The 21,156-nt window shown below is 52.9% G+C and overlaps 3 protein-coding genes across 7 annotated transcripts; 2 read left to right on the top strand and 1 right to left on the bottom strand.

Annotated features, from left to right (window-relative positions):
• On the top strand, window positions 1–783 carry TMEM262 (transmembrane protein 262). 2 transcript variants are annotated; one of them, XM_009423449.3, is made up of 3 exons: window positions 1–297; window positions 405–504; window positions 624–783. In XM_009423449.3, the coding sequence occupies exons 1-3, from the start codon at window positions 124–126 to the stop codon at window positions 698–700; spliced, it is 351 nt and encodes a 116-aa protein (XP_009421724.1). In that variant the 5' UTR covers window positions 1–123; the 3' UTR covers window positions 701–783. The 2 variants fall into 2 exon arrangements, with proteins under 2 accessions (XP_009421724.1, XP_003951975.1); XM_003951926.5 differs by having other exon boundaries at window positions 35–297; window positions 405–472.
• Window positions 757–4,921, bottom strand: ZFPL1 (zinc finger protein like 1). 4 transcript variants are annotated; one of them, XM_009423451.5, is made up of 8 exons: window positions 4,793–4,921; window positions 4,353–4,462; window positions 3,927–4,038; window positions 2,545–2,738; window positions 2,361–2,433; window positions 2,079–2,225; window positions 1,720–1,837; window positions 757–1,227 (listed from the first exon to the last, which is right to left on the bottom strand). In XM_009423451.5, exons 2-8 carry the CDS (start codon window positions 4,452–4,454, stop codon window positions 1,041–1,043), a joined length of 933 nt encoding a protein of 310 aa, XP_009421726.1. In that variant the 5' UTR covers window positions 4,455–4,462; window positions 4,793–4,921; the 3' UTR covers window positions 757–1,040. The 4 variants fall into 4 exon arrangements, with proteins under 4 accessions (XP_009421726.1, XP_063639113.1, XP_508542.1 ...); XM_063783043.1 differs by having other exon boundaries at window positions 4,353–4,475; window positions 4,793–4,916; XM_508542.9 differs by having other exon boundaries at window positions 4,775–4,914.
• A 115-nt stretch (window positions 4,922–5,036) lies between these two features.
• On the top strand, window positions 5,037–11,710 carry CDCA5 (cell division cycle associated 5). Its single transcript, XM_009423453.4, has 6 exons — window positions 5,037–5,219; window positions 5,429–5,523; window positions 5,602–5,667; window positions 5,753–5,788; window positions 9,385–9,819; window positions 9,985–11,710. The coding sequence occupies exons 1-6, from the start codon at window positions 5,174–5,176 to the stop codon at window positions 10,063–10,065; spliced, it is 759 nt and encodes a 252-aa protein (XP_009421728.1). The 5' UTR covers window positions 5,037–5,173; the 3' UTR covers window positions 10,066–11,710.
• The last annotated feature ends 9,446 nt before the right edge of the window (window positions 11,711–21,156 follow it).

Genomic DNA, 21,156 nt, shown 5'->3' with positions numbered 1-21,156 from the left:
TGTGTTCTAGAATCTTGTCCCCTCCACTGTCCTCCTGGTTCTAGAATCCCACTGCTATTCCATACCAGGCACTTTAGAACCAGAGACTCTGCAAGTCTGACTTGCATCTACACTGTGGGCAAGATGCGGCTGCAAGACCGCATCGCCACGTTCTTCTTCCCAAAAGGCATGATGCTCACCACGGCTGCGCTGATGCTCTTCTTCTTACACCTGGGCATCTTCATCAGAGACGTGCACAACTTCTGCATCACCTACCACTATGACCACATGAGCTTTCACTACACGGTCGTCCTGATGGTAGGCTCAGGGCAGGGACGCAAGGGCTGGCTGTGGGAGACCCGAGGGGCTGATGGAAACCCCACTGTTGTGCGAGGGGGCCACTCTCCCACTGGATGGGCCTACAGTTCTCCCAGGTGATCAGCATCTGCTGGGCCGCCATGGGGTCACTCTATGCTGAGATGACAGAAAACAAGTACGTCTGCTTCTCCGCCCTGACCATCCTGAGTGAGTGGCAGGAAGGGGAGGGTGCAAGAGGGAGCGGGGAGCTTTGGAACCCTGAGATGTGGCAAGGAGTAGCCAGGGAAGGGTCCTGGGGCTCATGGGGGGCTCTGTCCCCCGCCCAGTGCTCAACGGAGCCATGTTCTTCAACCGCCTGTCCTTGGAGTTTCTGGCCATCGAGTACCGGGAGGAGCACCACTGAGGCCTGGGGAGTCGGAACAGGGCTAAGGAGGGGGAAGCAAAAGGCTGCCTCGGGTGTTTTAATAAAGTTGTTGTTTATTTCCACCTGCCAGCTCCTTCATGGGGTGAGGGGTCGGAGGCTGGAGACCCGGGAGGAAAGCAAGGCAAGACAAATGCTTGACCCACGGGGACTCCAGGCCTGGCCTGCAGCCACTCTGGTGGATTTGGCTTTGGGTCTGGGGTCTTAGTGTCTTAGGCTTGAGGGAGAGGGGCAGTGAAGAGGTGCCCTCAGCCTCCCCATTACCCCGCCTCTCCTCCACAGAACCCACGTCCTAGGCTGGCCTAGCCACAAGCAAGGGGGCTCAGGAGGGGCCCACGCGGATGTGAGGGTTCATGAGTGGGTCCAGGTTGGGATCGCTGTCAGCTGCGGCCCGGCCTAGGCGAGACATGAGGGCAAGGAGGGCCAGGAAGCCCAGCAGACCCAAGAGTAGCAGCAGCCCCGCCCGCTGGAGCAGGGTCAGCGGCCGCTTCCGAGATCCAGCCCGGCTCCTGGGGGGATGAGGGGAAAATCAGGTCAGGCCCCAGTCCCTGGTGGCCCCCGCGGCTGGAGAGAAGCCCTGGTCACCACCCATTCCTGAGCCTCCATCTCCTCGTCTGTGCCTCAGGGATAATCACTCCTGCACCTGCCACCATAGGGCGTTATTGTGCAGCTCAAACCAGCTGAGGCGCACGACTGTATTCTGGAAACCACAGTGTGTCAGGCGTCGGGGAGAATTACAAAGATTAGGGGGTGTCAGATCGGGAAGGGGCCTCAAAGAGCCTGAGTTCAAACCTCCTGTGTAGGAGGCATAGAGACAGTCCCAGAGAGAAGCAAAACAGCTTCTGCTGCACAGCCAAGGCCTCTCTGCACAGCCCCAGCACCAGGTACTGTTACTCCCCAGAACAAGCCCCTTTTGTCATGAAACCATCCCTTCCAGGACCTCTGGCGCCCATTCCCTCTCCACCCCTTCCTGGCATTCCGCCCTGCCTGACCCTGTGTACCTTAGCAGCTGGGCCAGCCAACCCAAGGCCGGCCGACGTCGGTACTTGTCATCGTCACAGTCTCCATGGAGGCCTGGTGTCCGGTCATCATCCCGCGTATCATACACCTTCCTAGGGGCTACAGGGTGGAGCCACTAGCATCAATAGACTCAGGAAAACTGGCCGCTTTGGGGAGGGCTAGGGGGATCACCTGCTCTCCTCAGTCTGACAGAACATCTCAGAATTGTGAGGAGGTAATGGCTGTGCCTGGATTAAGGAAAGGTTCCTCCAGGTGGGTCTCTGGATCCTCAAGCTCCCCCTACACAAACCATTCCACCCTCTTCCTATCCTTCTGCGGCCTGGATAACTCCCAGGCTCACCGTGAGTCAAGGGCTCAGGATTGCCCATGTGGATCACTGTGTGCTGCTCGGGCCGGCCTGGGGAAGCTGGGGGCCGGGGGGCCTGGCTGTAGAAGGCTGGGGCAGCAGAGGCGCCGTCTACCTCCTCTGGTCCAGGGGTACTGCTGGCTGTGGGTGGAAAGAGAGCCGTCAGCAGAAGCAGTGCATAGAGCTCAGGGGTAGAGCATGTGACTGCAGACCAAGGGAGCTGTCAGCAGAGCAGGGAGGCTAAAGCCCAAACAGTCGGTGGAAGCCACCACTTACCATTAAAGCTAGACCAGTCAGAGAAGTCAGACGTGTTGAGGGGCTCGGGCTCTGGGCTCACCACCTCATCGATCTGGAGGAAGGAATCTGGGTCACCAGGCTGCCTAGTACTGTCCCCACCCACCCATCTGACTCAGGTGGGGCCCAGGGCAGATAGATGGTCAGACAGATGAGGGACTCTCACCAGAGGGAGGCCCAGTCCTGCCCGGGCCCAGTTGACTGTGGCCAGCTTCTCTCTCAGTGCGGAGGCCACAGGGCCAGCCAGGTTGGTTGGGGGGAAGATGGGGCCATTGCAGCTGGGGCACTGATAGCCGGCAGGTGCCGTGTTTCGGGGTAGCTGGGCAGCACGTTCATTGAGGCAGGCCCAGTGAAAGAGATCTTAGGGCCCATGAGACAGGGGAGAAGAGACATGAGGAAGAAGACACTTAGGGCTCCTAGCCTAGCAATAGTCCCCAGACCATTGCAGGACATACGGACACGTGTGTGTGTGCCAGAGCCTTCTCCTCCCCGTCCTGTTCCCTAAAATGTCAGTCTTCTTGGCTACCACCATCTAAGTCCAGGCAGGTGCTACCAAGCTGTCCAGCTCACAGGGGTAAGTTTGGGTAGGAAGAAAACGCCACCTCCCCTTTCAGTCCTTTCAATGAGTCCTCTCTGGGCCTGCACTCATCATATTCTTTGGGCTAATGGCTAATAATGAACAGTTTCAGAAAAGGTTCCTCGATACACACACAGGCACACATATACATGTACACATCCCTGGGCACAAATGTACATGTCCTTATTAGCACATAATCAAACACAAGTGGCATTCCCTATATCTACACTATGGGTACAGGAGCCCTCACACATACACATCTATACACTCACAGGTTTGCTAACAGGCACCCTCAACCATGCATTCTCTTGCACTCCCACAACACACCTGTGTTCATATGTTCACATACATACATTTACCCATTCATTCACCCCAAGTACAGATCAACACACTAACACTCATTTAAACACACAATGTACATTAAGTGCCTGCAAGTACACACATGCACTCACAAGGAGAAACACATATGGAGCTGCCTCTTGCATGAGCTCCTTCAAAAACTGGAGCTAAGGCTCTTACCCCAGATTCAGGTCAAAGTCATGACACATATGTCTGCTGACTTCTTTTAGCTAACTTTAATGTGGGAAACTCACTTCCTCTCTGTTTAGCCTTGGAATCAGTGGTGGATCCTGAATATCTGAAAGCAACATGCCGGTCTGGCTAGCTAATAGTCATGGCCACCAGCATACCCGTAAGCTTGACTGGTTCTCGCTGAAACCTCCAGATTGGCAGGGCTTAATTTTTAGGAAAGAGGAACTAGGAGCTTTAATTTTTAGGAAAGACAGTGAGGCCTAGAAAGGAAGAATAACTTGCCTGAACTTACACAGCAGGTAAGGAACTTTAACAGGACTAGAATCTGGGCTCTGAGACTCGGGGGACTCACTGTCCTGCTGCTTGAGGAGGGCCTGGAAACCAGTCACCAAGCTGGCCCCTGAGGCTGGCCTGATCCCCCCGAGGTGCCAAGGCCTCACCATAGCAGACAAGGCGGGTCGTCTCTCGGCTGGCCAGGGGTATGTTGCACAGGCGGCAATTGGGGTTGTAGTCGCTATCTTGGAGCCATTGCAGGTAGGACTGGACGATGCACTGGAGTGGGAGAGAGATGTCACAACTGGTGCTGGGGCTGCTCGGCCTATCACCCCAAGGTCCGACTGTCTCTTTTTCTCTAGCCACAGAGGAGACTCATCCTTTCGTTTGTTCAATCAATAAATATTTATTGAGCACATACTGTGCACCAGACTCTCTCTTGGGGGCGGGGGATATATCAGTGAACAAAATAAATCAAGTCCTTGCCCTTGTGGGGCTTACATTCTAGCGCGGGGCCCCTCATGGATTTGGAGGAAGCCAATACCGCCTTGCCCACCCAGTGCCCTGCTCAGTCGCTCCCCTGAAGGCCCCACCTTGGCGTGATTGGCTACCAGGCAGTGCTCGCAGACGTTGACCCGATGTTCGAAGCAGAACAGGTTGGTCACCTTTCTCTTGGGGCACTTACAAAGCCCCATGATCGATCCTGGGAAAGGGGCCTGAGTTGGTAGGAAGTCAGGTTCTGGTGGCCACCACTACGCTCTCACCAGCCCAGTTTCCACTCTTAACTCCCCCAGACACCTCTCATATTCGCCCCGATCTCAGATTCCTGCCCACTGTCCCTCCTTATGCGGAGAAACACCCCCTGCATAAATCCCGCCTCCGGCGACCCCTCAATCCTTCTGGATCCCGCCCCCGGCCAGGCCCCTCCATCAGAGGCTCCCCGATACTACCGGCCCCGCCCCCAAGACCTCTCCTGAGCCCCACCCCCTCCAAGTCCCGCCCCTTCTCTACAGACCCCAGTCTCTGTGTTTACTGATCGGCCGCTGCACTGGTTCCGAAGGGCTGTAGCGATGGCTCGAGGCGCGGAAGGGCAGGGACCACTCTCCCCAGGGCTCCTGCGCCGCTCCCTTCAGCCCCGGCCGCCCCGATTATCCCTTCGCTGCCACGTCTCTTCCGGGTGCGGCGCGCGCTGATGACGCCATCGCGCCCCTGGGCCACGCCTCCGCTGCCGCCAGAGGTGAAGACGGGTGGAAAAGACTCGGGGTTCCGAGGGCCGCAGACCGCTAGCCCTACGTCACTTCCGCTTCCTTTCCCGCAGGGCGGGTAATTCGAACGTTTTTTGCAGCGAGTGGCCTTCCCGGTTGGCGCGCGCCCGGGGCGGCGGCGCTGGAGGAGCTCGAGACGGAGCCTAGTTATGTCTGGGAGGCGAACGCGGTCCGGAGGAGCCGCTCAGCGCTCCGGTGAGCGGAGGGCGCGCGGGAGACGTGAGGTCGAGCCGTTTGGGGGACGCAGTCCGGTGAAAGATGGCCCCTTCCCTCCCGCTGCCGCCGCCGGAGGAGGCGCCCTTAAAAGGGCTTGTTTGGGAATCTTCTCGCTGTCTCTAGAACCTGTTCTCTGGACTCTAAGGTCTAGAGTCCTCCTCTACCACTTAACTTGTTTCTCTTTCCAGGGCCAAGGGCCCCATCTCCTACTAAGCCTCTGCGGAGGTCCCAGCGGAAATCAGGCTCTGAACTCCCGAGCATCCTCCCTGAAATCTGGCCGAAGGTGAGCCCCAGATTTCTCACTTCCTCCCCTTGTGGCCCCTCACCTAATGTTGAGCTCACGTTCATCCCTCTTCTCCAGACACCCAGTGTGGCTGCAGTCAGAAAGCCCATCGTCTTAAAGAGGATCGTGGCCCATGCTGTAGAGGTAAAGGCTAAAGAGAGTGTTGTGGGTGGTTAGGCGGGCAAAACTGGGGACCAGCTATGTGATCAATTGGTATTGTCCCCCGCAGGTCCCAGCTGTCCAATCACCTCGCAGGAGCCCTAGGGTGAGTTCACTTTCATCTACTTAATTAAGTAGAATCTGGGTCACTCTAGAGCTGGACAGCACACATTGGCTGCTCACATCTGCCCAGGGAGCTGTTTTGCAGTACTGCAAAAACAGTTTGCCTGTGGGCACCTGCATGCATTGCCAGTCTTGATTACTCCCTGAAGACTTAATACACTTAACTTTTTATGCCTTGTGTATTTCTACCATTTTCCTGGAACTTCCTTTAAAAGCTGAGCTATGTCTTAACTCCACGTACTGCCTTTCTAATCCATTCTGCCTTCAGCTTTCATTTATGGGTGTTCTGAGATAAGTCATGTGTATGACATTTTTACAGTTTTAGCAGAAGTTATTATCAAAGGATGTTTCATTAATAGACAATCTGAAGACATACTGACTGAGAAATGTGAACTCCTTTGAAGAGCTGATAGGGCTTAGAGTCAACTGGGGAGAAAGACCAATGACAAGTGATAGCAACGTTGTGTACTGGGACTGCAATAAGGAATACTAGATGCTATGATGGTGGCTAACCCAGACCATGTGGCTCAGGGAATGTTTCGTGGAAGAAGAAACATTTGAACTGAGTCTTTAAAGACAAGTAGAGGCCAGGTGCAGTGGCTCACGCTTGTGATCCTAGCATTTTGGGAGGCTGAGGCGGGCAGATCACTTGTGGTCAAGAGTTTAAGACCAGCCTGGCCAACGTGGTGAAACCCTGTCTCTACTAAAAATACAAAATTAGCCAGGCATGGTGGCACGTGCCTATAGTCCCAGCTACTCAGGAGGCTGAGGCAGGAGAATCGCTTAAACCCAGGAGGCGGAGGTTGCAGTGGGCCGAGATCACGCCCCTGCACTCCAGCCTGGTTGACAAAGCGAGACTCCATCTCAAAAAAAAAAAGACCAGTAGGGGTGTTCCAGGCCAAAGAAGCCATGTTTGCAGAGATTGGGAATTTAAAGAAAAATCAAGGTTCGGGGAATAGCAATTTGTTTAGTGTCTGCAGCAGACCTCAGCAGGGGAGGAAGCACCCTAAGGCAGAGCAGATCCTGATGAGGCACAAAAGCCACACTCATAGCTTGGGCATCATTCTTGGGTCTGTGGGCAGCCTTTGGAGAGTTCTGGGTAAGGTAGTGACTGAGTCAAGTTTGAGTGTTTTAAGAAAGACCCCTCTGGGGGCTGTGGGGAGAATGGTTTTGAGAAGGGCTACCCTGGGGCTCCAAGACCAGTGGAATGACGTGAAGTCCAGGAATTCTGAAGCATGAAGCCAAGGGCGTGAGCTGAAGCCAAGGGCGTGAGCTAAAGCCAGGATGATATACAGTACTGGGTTCAGAGGGAATTGCCCCCCAGTGGCCTTCCCTGACCACCCTTACCCTATTGCTGTCACATTTCTCTATGTAATTCTCTTAGGCCTTACCAGTTCTAAAGACAGGGTCTTGTTCTGCCACCCAGGCTGGAGTGCAGTGCCGAGATTTCGGCTCACTGCAGATCTTCCCTCCTCAGCCTCTCAAGTAGCTGGGACTATAGTCGCATGCCACCATGCCTGGCTAATTTTTTGATGTTTTCTCTAATTTTTTTTTATAGAGATGAGGGTTCACTATGTTGCCCAGGCCGGTCTTGAACTCCTGGGCTCAAGTGATCCTCCCACCTTGGCCTCCTAAAATGTTGGGATTACAGGCATGAGCCACTGTGCCTGGTCCTTATCAGTTCTTATAGTGTATTTTCTTGCATGTTTGATGTCTTTCTCTCCCCCCTCTAAGAACATAGGCACCTTGAGGGTAGGGACTTCTGCCTTTCCTAGTAGCCACTCATTCTTGTTGATTGACTGAGATTCATGGTACATCGAGCAGGATAAAGTTGCCAGGACCTGGGTGACTGCTTGGCTATAGAGAATGAGGAAGTGGTAGTCAGTGGTGACCACCAATTTGTTCAGCTTCCCTGTGGTTTTTTTTTTTTTTTTTTGAGATGGAGTCTTGCACTGTCACCCAGGCTGGAGTGCAGTGGCGCAATCTCGGCTCACTGCAACCTCCGCCTCCCAGGTTCAACCGATTCTCCTGCCTCAGCCTCCCAAGTAGCTGGGCTTACAGGCACCTGCTACCACACCTGGCTAATTTTTTTTGTATTTTCAGTAGAGATGGGGTTTCACTATGTTGGCCAGGCTGGTCTCAAACTCCTGACCTCAGGTGATCCACCCACCTCAGCCTCCCAAAGTGCTGGGATTATAGGTGTGAACCACCATATCTGGCCACCCATTATCTCTTGAACTTCATCTTCAGTTTCTTCCTCTTGCCTTCACTTCAGCCACACTGGCCTCCTTGTTGTTTGACCCTGACTAGTACGCTGTGGCCTCAGGGTTGTTGCACCTTCTGTTCCCACTGCCTAGAACACTTGGCCATGAGTCACTCCCACACCTCCTTCAAGTTGTAGCTTGAATGTCACCTCAGTGAGGGATATATTGACCTTTATCTTTTTGCAATTCTAACCTGCCCCAAGCACTCTCTCCTGTTCTGTTTTCCTGTAGTGCTTGATACTGCTAACATAATACTGAATTTTCTTACCTGTTTTTCTCTTAGAATGGGGCAGGGGTTTTCTCTTTTATTCCCTGCTGTGTTCCCAGTGCCTGGCACAGGACAGGTGACTGATAAATACTTATGGACTGAGTGGACATTTAGGACAATCCTCATCAGCTGTGTGGCAGATGGACCACAGCAGGCAAGGGTGGAAACGGGGAGAGAAATCAGAAGGTCGCTGGGACCAGCCTGGGCAACATAGGGAGACCTCCCCTACTCTACAAAGAAACTAAAAAAAAATCAGCCAGACAGAGTGGCACATGCCTGTAGTCCCGGCTACTCAGAGGCTGAGGTAGGAGGATTGCATGAGCCCTGGAGGCTGAGGCTTCAGTGAGCCATGATCGTGCCACTGCACTCCAGCCTGGGCAACAGAGTTGAGACCGTATATCTGGAAACAAAACAAAAAACGTTGCTGAGCTGGTCTAGAAGACACCTAATGAGGGCTTGAGTTGGTCAGAGGAGAGGCTGGATGCTGGGCACGTTTTGGAAACAAGCGACAGCACCAGCAGATGGGGGCAAGTCCATTTGTGTCACAAAAGCAGACTCCTTGGAAGCAATGGTGGGTTGTTTTCTTCTCCCCATGTCTCTTTCAGGGTCTGATTTGTCCCTTCCTTAAAAAAAGTGTGTGTTGGCCGGGCACGGTGGCTCACGCCTATAATCCCAGCACATTGGGAGGCCGAGGCGGGCGGATCACGAGGTCAGGAAATCGAGACCCTCCTGGCTAACACGGTGAAACCCCATCTCTACTAAAACTACAAAAAATTAGCCGGGCATGGTGGCGTGCGCCTGTAGTCCCAGCTACTCGGAAGGCTGAGGCAGGAGAATGGCGTGAACCTGGGAGGCGGAGCTTGCAGTGAGCCGAGACCACGCCACTGCACTCCAGCCTGGGTGACAGAGCAAGACTCCGTCTCAAAAAAAAAAAAAAAAAAAAGTGTGTGTCCTGTGGGTCTTTCCACCCTGAATCTTCTCGGGCTTTTCTGGAAGTAAGCAGTCCAGCTAAGTATTGAGGGCATCCTCTCTTCTGTCCTGGTGCAGATTTCCTTTTTCTTGGAGAAAGAAAACGAGCCCCCTGGCAGGGAGCTTACTAAGGAGGACCTTTTCAAGACACACAGCGTCCCTGCCACCCCCACCAGCACTCCTGTGCCGAACCCTGAGGCCGAGTCCAGCTCCAAGGAAGGAGAGCTGGACACCAGAGACTTGGAAATGTCTAAGAAAGTCAGGCGTTCCTACAGCCGGCTGGAGACCCTGGGCTCTGCCTCTACCTCCACCCCAGGCCGCCGGTCCTGCTTTGGCTTCGAGGGGCTGCTGGGGGCAGAAGACTTGTCCGGAGTCTCGCCAGTGGTGTGCTCCAAATTCACCGAGGTCCCCAGGGTTTGTGCAAAGCCCTGGGCCCCAGACATGACTCTCCCTGGAATCTCCCCACCACCCGAGAAACAGAAACGTAAGAAGAAGAAGATGCCAGAGATCTTGGTGAGTGAGAGGCAGGGGTTTTTCTCTGCCGTGTGCTCCGGGAGACGTGCAGGGCTGGGGCTCTGGCTCTTTTGGGGGATAGGCAGCACCTGCAGGGTGTGGGTGAGATGCTCCAGCCACCATGTTCCCTTCTCACTCACCTGCTCCCCATTTCTCTTCCCTCAGAAAACGGAGCTGGATGAGTGGGCTGCGGCCATGAATGCCGAGTTTGAAGCTGCTGAGCAGTTTGATCTCCTGGTTGAATGAGATGCAGTGGGGGGTGCACCTGGCCAGACTCTCCCTCCTGTCCTGTACATAGCCACCTCCCTGTGGAGAGGACACTTAGGGTCCCCTCCCCTGGTCTTGTTACCTGTGTGTGTGCTGGTGCTGCGCATGAGGCCTGTCTGCCTTTGAGGGCTTGGGCAGCCATCTTGGTTTTAGGAAATGGGGCCGCCTGGCACAGCCACTCACTGGTGTCCTGTCTCTTGTCGTCCTGTCCTTCCTATCTCCCCAAAGTACCATAGCCAGTTTCCAGATGGGCCACAGACTGGGGAGGAGAATCAGTGGCCCAGCCAGAAGTTAAAGGGCTGAGGGTTGAGGTGAGGGGCACCTCTGCTCTTGTTGGGAGGGGTGGCTGCTTGGAAATAGGCCCAGGGGCTATGCCAGCCTCGGCCTCTCCCTCCTGAGTTGCCTTCTGTTGGTGGCTTTCTTCCTGAACCCACCTGTGTAAAGAGGTTTTCAGTTCCGTGGGTTTCCCCTTTGATTCTGTAAATAGTCCCAGAGAGAATTCGTGGGCTGAGGGCAATTCTGTCTTGGAGGAAGAAGCTGGACATTCAGCCTGTGGAGTCTGAGTTTTGAAGGATGTAGGGAGCCTTAGTTGGGTCTCAGACCATAAGTGTGTACTACACAGAAGCTGTGTTTTCTAGTTCTGGTCTGCTGTTGAGATGTTTGGTAAATGCCAGGTTGATAGGGCGCTGGCTGCTTGGAGCAAAGGGTGCATTTCAGGGTGTGGCCACCAGGTGCTGTGAGTTTCTGTGGCTCATGGCCTCTGGGCTGATCCCTTGCACAGGGCCCACGCTGGAGTCTTACCACTCGGCTGCAGGGGTGGAAGGTGGCCCCTCTTGTCACCCATACCTATTTCTTACAAAATAAGTTACACCGAGTCTACTTGGCCCTAGAAGAAAAAGTTGAAGAGTCCCAGTCCTACTAGCATTTTGCAACTATGCTTGTAAAGTCCTCGGAAAGTTTCCTCGCGTACCAGACAGCAGCGGGGGCTGATAGCAATTTTAGTTTTTGGCCTCCCTATCCTCTCACATGAGAACACTGCCTGGATGCATCTCATGATCTCTGGAGAATTTCCCCATCTTTCTCTTCTTTCCATCCTGTGGATTCAATAGTGTGGATTTGAAGGCTGCCCTGCCCCCGACTCTCCTGCCGCACCCCTGGCCATTGTACCTTTTGATGTTTAGAAGTTCGTGGAAGTAGACGCTGAGGTGTGCAGAGGAGCTGGTGGATAACAGAGAATGCCAGGGAAGATGAGTGCTGGGTCAGGGTACTTGGATGAAACGGTGCAGGCCAGGCGGGCCCTAATAAAACCCTCTGCCAGGTCTGGGAGTCCCAGGCCATCTGCTCAACGCTCTGTGGTTTGTCAGACCTGCAAGCAAGCACCCTGCTGGGGAAGCCTAGGTGTCCTTGAGCTGAACCGCACTGAAGAACTCTTGTCCTCACTGGCTGATGCAGCAGAACTCTTGGGAAATGTCTTAGTCCTGCAGAATCAGGAGTCACCAGATGATGCAGAGTTGAGATCATCATTGCAAACTTCTCTGTTCCTGAGGAACTAAATTAAAGGAAAAAATGGGATTTTGTTTTAGAGTTGGAAAAAAAACCTGATTAAAGAGTTTCTGCCTGTTCATGGACTGTGTTTCTTTTATTGAGTCAAAGGCAGAGCCGAAGGTAAGGCCAGGCCTCCGGTGGGCTGCATCACTGGGGTTGTCCCTTTGTCCGGGCGCTCCCAGCGCCGCTTCCCCCCATTCGCCCCATGGTAGATCACTGTGCCCCACACACTTTTTTTTTTCTTTGAGACAGAGTCTAGCTCTGTCTCCCAGGCTGGAGTCCAGTGGCGTGATCTCAGCTGACTGCAACCTCTGCCTCCCAGGTTCAAGCGATTCTCCTGCCTCAGCCTCCCAAGTAGCTGGGGTTACAGGTGCCCACCACCACGCCTGGCTAATTTTTATATTTTTATTAGAGATGAGGTTTCACCATGTTGGCCAGGCTGGTCTTGAACTCTGACCTCAAGTGATCTGCCCTCCTCGGCCTCCCAAAGTGTTGGGATTACAGGCGTGAGCCACTGCGCCTGGCCTGTCCTGCCCCGTGTCTTGTTTATTTCTGTCCAGTCCCCAGTCTGCTCCTCTTCCAGGAGGAAGAAAGTTGGGTCTGGGGTGAGAGTGCTAAGAGCTCCCCCAGTGCCCACGGGAGATGCCTGGGAAGCAAACACCCTCCCGAGTCCAGCCCTCGTTCCCCATTCCCTTTCAGGCTCCTTTGAAGGAGCCCGAGTTGCTCACTCCATGGTCCAGACTGGACGCTGTGTAGCAGCAGGTGCTGTGGGACCCTGGGGAGCTGATCAAAGATGCTGATGCCTGGAAATTCTCCCACTTGGCCTTAGGTAAGGCTAGGACCCTACAGGCAGGTGGCACAGACCAGCCTCCCATCCCATCCTCCACACTTGTACTTGCCTCCTAGTCATCCAAACAAATCAAAGCCATTAAGTTCTCCACAGACTTAATCTGCTTTGACCTCCTTCCCCCACCCAGAGGAGATGGGTCCCCTCTTCAAGGCTAGCCTTTCCACTTTGGTTTTTGATCCAATTATCTTGTCTCTGAAACCTTCCTCTTCTTTTTCTTCCAAGTCCTAAATGGCTTTTATTTGCTTTGTTGTTAAAAAATGACAACCAGGCTGGGCACAGTGGCTGACACCTGTAATCCTAGCACTTTGGGAAGCTGAGGCAGGAGGATCACTTGAGCTCAGGAGTTCAAGACCAGCCTGGGCAACATAGGGAGATCCTGACTCTACAAAAAATGTAAAATAAATGGGCGTGGTGGCACATATCTGCAGTCCAGCTACTCAGGAGGCTGAGGTGGGAGGATCACCTGAGCCTGGGAGGTCGGGGCTACAGTGAGCCCTGGTGACACCATTGCACTCCAGTCTGGGCGACAGAGTAAAGACCCTGTTTCAAAAGACAAAAAAGACAACCAAAAGTCGACCAGCATCTGTCGTTAGCTACCACCATTTTAAGCTTGAAGGAACGTTCCAAGTTGCTCTTTACTTTGAATTTATTCCCAATGCCCTCGTCACTCTCTTTAACAGCTCAGACAAAGGTAACCAGTGATGTCCTAATATCCAACATACTAAGCTCGGGCCTCTGCCAGGACACCCACTTTGGGGCTGTGGCACTGCCAGCTCCTTTTTCTTGGCTTTTCCTGAAATGTCTGGATACCAGGCCTCAGTCCTGGACCCTCTTTCCCACCTGCCTGCTCTTGCCGGGTAGCCTCGCTCTCTGGACTGCCTCCTTGCTCAAGACTTGTCCATCTTTATCTCCAACCTAAAACTGTCCTGAGCTACAAATCAGAATCTAGAACTGCCTTGCAGGAAGTCATCTGAAGCTCTGCTCATCCAGCAGCTTGCCTACTCCTGTGTTCTCTGTGCCATTAGCAGAGCCACCAGCTGACACAGTCACACGGGCCAGGAACCCAGGACCAGCTCCTTCTTCCTTCACCCCATGTGGCCAGCCCCATCCCCCTCAACATCCCCCCACCCCACAGCCACTAGACAATTGCACTAGCCTCCTGTGGGTCATTCCCTTGGGCTGCTGTATCTCCACACTGTCTGCACTGCAGCTAGAACACATTTCCTAAAACACACAATATGATCCTGTTTCTCCCCTCCTTAATTTTTTATTTTTATTTTTGGGATGGAGTTTCACTTTTGTTGCCCAGGCTATAGTGCAGTGGTGCAATCTCGGCTGACTGCAACCTCCACCTCCTGGGTTCAAGTGATTCTCCTGCCTCAGCCTCCCAAGTAGCTAGGATTACAGGTGCCCATCACCACGCCCGGCTAATTTTTCTATTTTTAGTAGAGACGGGGTTTCGTTATGTTGGCCAGGCTGGTCTCTAATTCCTGACCTCAGGTGGTCCGCCCAACTCGGCCTCCCAAAGTGCTGGGGTTATAGGCGTGAATCACCGTGGCTGGCACGCCGGGCCTATTTCTCCCCTCCTTAAAACCCTTTTTTTTTTTTTTTTTTTGAGACGGAGTTTCACTCTTGTCACCCAGGCTGGAGTGCAATGGCACGATCTCGGCTCACCACAACCTCCACCTCCTGAGTTCAAGCGATTCTCCTGCCTCAGCCTCCTGAGTAGCTGGAATTACAGGCATGTGCCACCACGCCCAGCTAATTTTGTATTTTTAGTAAGAGACGGGGTTTCTCCATGTTGGTCAGACTGGTCTTGAACTCCCAACCTCAGGTGATCCACCCTCCTCGGCCTCCTAAAGTGCTGGGATTAGAGGTGAGGTGTGAGCCACCATGCCCAGCCAAAACCCCTGCCAATTTTTTTTTTTTTTTTTTTTTTTGAGACAAGGTCTGGCTCCGTCGCCCAGGCTGGACTGCATGCAGTATTGTGATCTGGGCTCACTGCAACCTCCACTTCCCAGACTCAAGCCATCCTTCCACCTCAGCTGCCCAAGTAGCTGAGACTACAGGCACGTGTCACCATGCCTGGCCTTTAAAACCTTTTAATACAATTTCACATCTGAGTGTAATAAGACCAGAGAAAGTTGAAAGCAGGCATTGGAATAGATTTTTACACCATGTTCCTAGCAGCATTATTCAACAATAACCAAAAAGCTGGAAACAACACAAATGTCTACCAGCAGCTGAATGGATAAAGTGTGACCTATCAATACAGTGGAATATTATTCAGCCTTAAAAAGGAGGAAATTGGGCCAGGCGTGGTGGCTCACACCTGTAATCCCAGCATTTTGGGAGGCCAAGGTTGGTGGGTCACTTGAGGTCAGGAGTTCAAGACCAGCCTGGCCAACATGGTGAAACCCCATCTCTACTAACAATAGAAAAATTAGGTGGGCGTGGTGGCGGGTGCCTGTAATCCCAGCTACTTGGGTGGCTGAGGCAGGAGAATGGCTTGAACCCAGGAGGTGGAAGTTGCGGTGAGCCGATATTGTGCCACTGCACTCCAGCCAAAACAGAAACCTCTGCTGACTTCCCATGCTCCGTGCAGCAGTGGAATGAATGGTCGCTGGTGCCTGGCTGCCCAGTAGCGTCTCAGCCTCCAGGCATGTGCTGTCTGCAGGACCCCAGCCACTCGGTGGGAGTGAATATCCCAGATGCTTGCTCTCCCTGATCCCGGCAACCAGGACCTAAACTGATCAGATTCTCCACCTTGAGTGATGGGTGTGAGGAGGGATGAAGGCACCGCCTGTCCAGCAGTGTCTGGTGTGGGGAATGCGTGTTTGTCCATCTGCAGGCCCTCCCCTGTCCTAGTTCTGGCAATCGGCGCCCTACAGTGCCTGCCCTTTGAAGTCTCTTCTTCCCGTGAGTTCTATGACTCCCCAGCATCCTCCCAATAAACTCCTTTTTGCTCAAATCAGCCAACATTGTTTCCTGTTTGCACCCCAGAACCCTGGCTGGTCTAGGGGGCTCCTGACACCTTAGTGGGGCTCATGAGGACTCCGGGCCGAGGCTGGTGTCCAGGCTTCAGCCCACAGACCCACCGCAGGCTGCGAGCTGCTTGGAGGTCCCTGCCTCTGAACCTTTGCTCTCTGCCTCTCGTGTCTTTCCCCACTCCTGCGTCACCTGGGGAGCTCCGTGTCATTAAGTCTGGCTCACGCGTCACCCCTGCTCAGCCTTTCCTCCCCACCTGCCCCACCCTGGTGAAAGCAAAGAGCACAGGTTCTGCAATCCAACCGGGTTTGAATCCTGGCTCTGCCAGCTTCTAGCTGTGTGATCCCAGGCAAATGATAATAATTAGACTCTGATGTGCCTCAGTTTCCTTAACAGTAAAATGAGGACAATAATAATACCTATGCCACAGTGTTTAAAAATGAGATAGTCGGCCAGGCGCGGTGGCTCACACCTGTAATCCCAGCACTTTGGGAGGCTGAGGTGGTTGGATCACTTGAGGTCAGGAGTTCAAGACCAGCCTGGCCAAGATGGTGAAACCTCGTCTCTACTAAAAATACAAAAATTAGCTGGGCATGGTGGCGGGCACCTGTAATCCCAGCTACTCGGGAGGCTGAGGCAGGAGAATCACTTGAACCCTGGCAGGTGGAGGTTGCAGTGAGCCAAGATCATGCCACTTCACTCCAGCCTGGGTGAAAGAGAGAAACTCCATCTCAAAAAAAAAAAAAAAAAAAAGAATGAAATAATACAAGTAAAGCACTTGGTGCATGGTAAGTGCTCAATGAACAATTTTCAAGTAGAACTGACCATTCCCTCCCTTTTTAAGTCTCAGAAGTCCACACAGACCTCCATCATAGCACCTTCAAGCTCCATTCTGTCTGCTCTGCACACTCGTTTACACAGTAGCTGTGTAAACTCCAGCTCAGGCTGGAGGCAAGGTTGTATTTGTCTCTGTCCCCCCAGTGTCCAGGCACATCATGGAGTAAGTGGATGTGGTGGTTTCCCACCAGCCTGGGCAGGTGTGCCCCTCCAGTGGGAGCTGGGGACAGGGGCTTCAGAGAGCCTCTGAGTGCCTGGTAGGAGGGGCACAGGTGGAGTCAGGAGTGATGGCACCTGGCACCCTGCCTCAGTCATGAGCCTCCCACAGCACAAATTCTAGTCCCACCAGTGTGCATGTGAGGTCTGAAGCCAGCCCCATGGCTCACACCTGTCCCCATTTCTTGGAGAGTGGACTTCACCCTCCCTCTCCACAGGGCAGTTCCCCACACAGCCTATGGACCCCTCCCTCCTCGCCTGGGTCCTCAGCCTGGTAGCTCACCACCCTTTCAGATGAGGCTTTGGCTCAGGCCTGGTGGTTCTCCCAACACATGGGCCTAGACCAGGCTGCCTTCCCCTCTCCACAGTGTGGCTGACAGGTTGGCAGGCTCCCTGACAGCCACCTGCTTGGGGATCAATCCACCCACATCTGAGACTCTTCTCGAGCCATGGTTTTCTCTTCTGAAAAGTGAGGCCAATTCCATCTCTCTAACGGAGTTGGTCAGGAGGTTGATGTCATATGCAAAGCAGCCAGCAGAGTTCCTCATCACTGATGGCTAGTAGCATTTTACCCAGCCTGTGATTAACCCCTCAAAGGAGGAGATTCATTTTTGTACCTTCTCAACATTCAGGGAAGGGCCTTTAACAAAGTTAGGGCTCAATCAATATTTGTGGAGTTGAATACCCATTTCACAGGCTAGGAGGCTGAGCCCGATTTCCTGCAGCTGCCCCACCTATGAGCAGCAGAGCAGGACTGAAATCCAGGTCCTGAGCTATCTTCTGTCCAAGTCTGAATTAAGCATCTGTCTGTGCTTGGCTGGTGGGACCCTGAGAGGACCCCAGTCCTGTCTGTCTGTCTATCTGCTCATCCTCCTCACGTACCAACTGGTAACCGTGGAGCTTTTCATGCCTCCCAGTGTCCTCTGATGGGCACCAACATGTGGCCATAGTATTAGAGTTGCTAGATTTAGCAAAAAATACAAGATGCCCACTTAAGCCTGAATCTTAGATAAACAACACAATTTTTAAAGAGTAAGAGTGCCCTTGCCTGCAATCCCAGCACTTTGGGAGGCCGAGGCAGGCGGATCACCAGGTCAGGGGTTCGAGACCAGCCTGACCAACATGGTGAAACCCCGTCTCTACTAAAAATACAAAAATTAGCTACTCAGGAGGCTGAGGCAGGAGAATTGCTTGAACACGGAAGGCAGAGGTTGCAGTGATCCGAGATCGCGCCACTACACTCCAGCCTGGGCAACAAAGCGAGACTGTCCCCAGGAAAAAAAAAAAAAAGGAATAACCGTTTTCCAAATCAGAGAAATAATAGATAGTTTTCTAGTACAAGTATGTTCCATGCCACATATGGGGTATGCATATGTGGGTTGAAAATCCAAAATCCCGGCCGAGCACGGTGGCTCACACCTATAATCTCAGCACTTTGGGAGGCCAAGGCGGGCAGATCATGAAGTCAGGAGATCAAGACCATCCTGGCTAACACGGTGAAACCCCGTCTTTACTAAAAAATACAAAAAATTAGCCGGGTGTGGTGGCGGGCACCTGTAGTCCCAGCTACTCGGGAGGCTGAGGCAGGAGAATGGCGTGAACCTGGGAGGCAGAGCTTGCAGTGAGCCAAGATTGCACCACTGCACTCCAGCCTGGGCAACAGAGCGAGACTCCGTCTCAAAAAAAAAAAAAAAAAAAAAAAGAAAATCCAAAATCCCAAACTGTGAGCACTGCCCTGACATTTACTGTAGCATTTTGGATTCTGGATTTTCAGATAATGCTAATATTCCAAAATCCTAAGAAATCTGAAATCCAAAACACTTCTAGATAGGCATTTTGGAGAAGAAATTCTCGACCTGCCTGGGTTCAGTGGCTTATGCCTGTAATCCCAGCACTTTGGGAGAGGAGGAGGCAGGAGAATCACTTGAGCCCAGGAGTTCGAGGCCAGTCTGGGCAACATGGTGAAACCCTGTCTCTACAAAAAATACACAAATTAGCTGGGTGTGGTGCCGGGCCTGCAGTTGTAGTTACTCAGGAGGCTGAGGTGGAAGAATCATCTGAGCCTGGGAAGTCGAGGCTGCAGTGAGCCATGAGGGTGCCACTGCACTCCAGCCTGGGCGACAAAGTGAGACCCTGTCTCAAAAGTAAATAAAGTCTCAAAAAAAAAATTCATCGTTTATCTGAGATCCCAATTTAACCTGGCATTCTGTGTTTTATTTGGCAACCCTACGTGGGTACACTGGTACCCAGCCCATACCACCGTTAAGACCCACTTTTGTGGTGTGGCAGGGTCTCATGCACACCTTCTCCAGGATTAACAGAGTTTAGACACTTGTCACATGCAGCAGTTGGTGGCTTGCCTCTCTTCTTCACTTCCAGGGCCCTTGGCATCCTGGCCCCGGTGTCTACGCCTTCCACTCACCCTCTGAACTATGGCCAAACAGCCCACATAACAGACACACAAAGATCCCTATGCCTCCTCGTCCCCTGTGGGCTACAGCCCAGGCCCTGTCCTGGGCCCTTCGCAGGACCCCACGGCTCTTGCTTACACCATTCCCTCTTCTGGTCTCCCCTGCGTCCTTGTTTGAGACCTGGCGGCACATCCTGTGTGCAGTCTCTCTGGAGCTCCGAAGCAGAATGCATGGCTCCCTCCTCTTGCAGCCAGGGCTCGCTGTACAAACCTCTGTGTGGCTCATCCCCCCGCACTGTGGTCAGCTGCAAACCTGAGGCCTCCCTCATCTTCCGGAAACTTCTGCGCAGAACCAGGTTGTGTCCATCTATATGTTCCCAAGGCCTATGCCACAGGCAATGTTTACAGGGACCAGTAAGCGCATGAGTGAATTGTATCCTACCACGTGAAGAAGTCTTTGTTTCCTTACCACTTCTTATATTTGGGCCTTTTAGGCCCCTTCCAGTTTTTCTTCATGGTGTAAATCAGCTACTGTGGTCGTCCATGTGAATTACTTTTATTTGGAGTTGTTTCTTTAAGCCGTTTCCAAAGTGAGGTTCTCAGAGGCATGACTCTCCATCGTTCTGTGGATCTTGTTATACGCAGCCAGGTTCTCCTGGTGACAGAGCTACCTATTCTCCAGCAGCCATACCACACTGGAGCTCTGGGACTTTCCAGGGTTACGGGGCCCTCTGCAGAGCTGTCGGTTTATGTCACGTGGTCAGGAATTGTGTAATTTTAGGCTGCCTAGAAAGGTACAATATAACACAGTCACAAGCCCAGGCCACAAGCCCCCTGCCACAAGTCCATGGGGATCTAGAGGCGCAGGTGGACTCAGTGTGAAGAAGGACCATGTCTGTGGTTACTTGGCCAGTAGATGCACAAGATTCTGAAAAATACCAGGGTGAAAAATAGCCACAATTCTATTAACTTCAGCTTTTTTTTTTTTTTTTTTTTTTTTTGAGGGTCTCGCTCTGAAGCCCAGGCTGGAGTGCAGTGATGCAAACACACCTGAGTGTAGCCTCAACCTTCCAGGCTCAAGTGATTCTCCCACCTCGTCCTCCCAAGTGGCTGAGACTACAGGCACACGCCACGATGCCCAGCCAATTTTTTAATTTTTTGCAGAGATGGGGTCTTGGTGTGTTGCCCAGGTTGGTCTCTAACTCCTGGGCTCAAGCGATCCTCCTGCCTTGGCCTCCAAAAGTGCTGGGATTACAGGCGTGAGCCACTGCACTCAGCCTCAAAATATTTTTAGCATGTAGTTTGGTAGGACTGCCAGATAAAATACAGGACACCTAGTTAAATTTGAATTTCAAATGAACAGTGAATTGTTTTTTAGTGTAAGTATATCCCAAACATTGTGTGAGACAGATACTGAAAAAGTATCCATTTTCAGCTGAAATTCAGATTTCACTGGGCCTATATTGTATTTACTAAATCTGGCAACTTTCACTTTGAGGGGGTCTGGCTTGCTGGACAGAGCTGGTGATAGATGCTCGCCAGGCTGGAAGCCGCCCCCTAAAAACCAGACCAGGCTAGAAATGGCATAGCGGGGATGGTAGATGTGAGTGACTAGCAGGCTTCTGTCTCTCTCAGTCTCTTAGGGGCAGACAAAGAGCCCACTCCAAGCTGGCCAACAAGCCAGTGGTGCAGCCTGTTGAGGAGCAAGAACCTAAGGGCCCTCAGGCTTCCGAGGAGCGGAACTTGGAGGTGATGGGAAACCCCAGGGCCTCCCAAGGCAGTGGGCAGGGGAGGCAGGAGAGCTGGAGAAATTCTTCCTGTATCTGAATGGAGGCCTGAACCCCCGTCGTCACACCCAGCTTCCAGCTGTCAGGGCGTCCAGGCCCAGCTCCTGGGTTCAGGGCTGAGGAATGGGTGCAGGGGAGTTCAGCACTGGAGGGCCTCCTGGACAGGTCCCATTCATACCTCTTACCAGGCTTTCCCTACAGGGTGGGGGATACAGACAATGGGGCCCCTGAAAGACAGGGAGATGGCAAGGATGGGGGGTGTGGGAGGACCCAGGCTCTTGGGCGAGCAGCCGTGACCCTCTCCAGTCACCTTGGCGCTTTCTCTGCAAAGCCACCTTCCTCAGAACAACTGGAACCCACCGTCACGTTCCTGTTTACACTCCTGAACACCTCTGAGCCCACTGAGCCAAAAGACCCTGAATCGTAAGGCTGCATGA

This window comes from Pan troglodytes, chromosome 9 (genome assembly GCF_028858775.2).
Source record: "Pan troglodytes isolate AG18354 chromosome 9, NHGRI_mPanTro3-v2.0_pri, whole genome shotgun sequence".
Lineage (NCBI taxonomy): Eukaryota > Metazoa > Chordata > Mammalia > Primates > Hominidae > Pan > Pan troglodytes.
The sequence above is the reverse complement of the archived record's forward strand: the minus strand, read 5'-3'. Positions and strand labels throughout refer to the sequence as shown.

Bases quoted from the DNA above. Each gene is read 5' to 3' on its own strand.
- TMEM262 (XM_009423449.3), top strand. From the start codon at position 124: ATGCGGCTGCAAGACCGCATCGCCACGTTCTTCTTCCCAAAAGGCATG. The intron at 298-404 runs GTAGGCTCAGGG...ATGGGCCTACAG, and splicing joins ACTACACGGTCGTCCTGATG to TTCTCCCAGGTGATCAGCAT. The intron at 505-623 runs GTGAGTGGCAGG...TCCCCCGCCCAG, and splicing joins CTCCGCCCTGACCATCCTGA to TGCTCAACGGAGCCATGTTC.
- ZFPL1 (XM_009423451.5), bottom strand. From the start codon at position 4,454: ATGGGGCTTTGTAAGTGCCCCAAGAGAAAGGTGACCAACCTGTTCTGC. The intron at 2,434-2,544 runs GTGAGAGTCCCT...TCCTTCCTCCAG, and splicing joins CAGGACTGGGCCTCCCTCTG to ATCGATGAGGTGGTGAGCCC. The intron at 1,838-2,078 runs GTGAGCCTGGGA...TCCACCCTGTAG, and splicing joins TCCTGAGCCCTTGACTCACG to CCCCTAGGAAGGTGTATGAT.
- CDCA5 (XM_009423453.4), top strand. From the start codon at position 5,174: ATGTCTGGGAGGCGAACGCGGTCCGGAGGAGCCGCTCAGCGCTCCG. The intron at 5,668-5,752 runs GTAAAGGCTAAA...TGTCCCCCGCAG, and splicing joins TCGTGGCCCATGCTGTAGAG to GTCCCAGCTGTCCAATCACC. The intron at 9,820-9,984 runs GTGAGTGAGAGG...CTCTTCCCTCAG, and splicing joins AGAAGATGCCAGAGATCTTG to AAAACGGAGCTGGATGAGTG.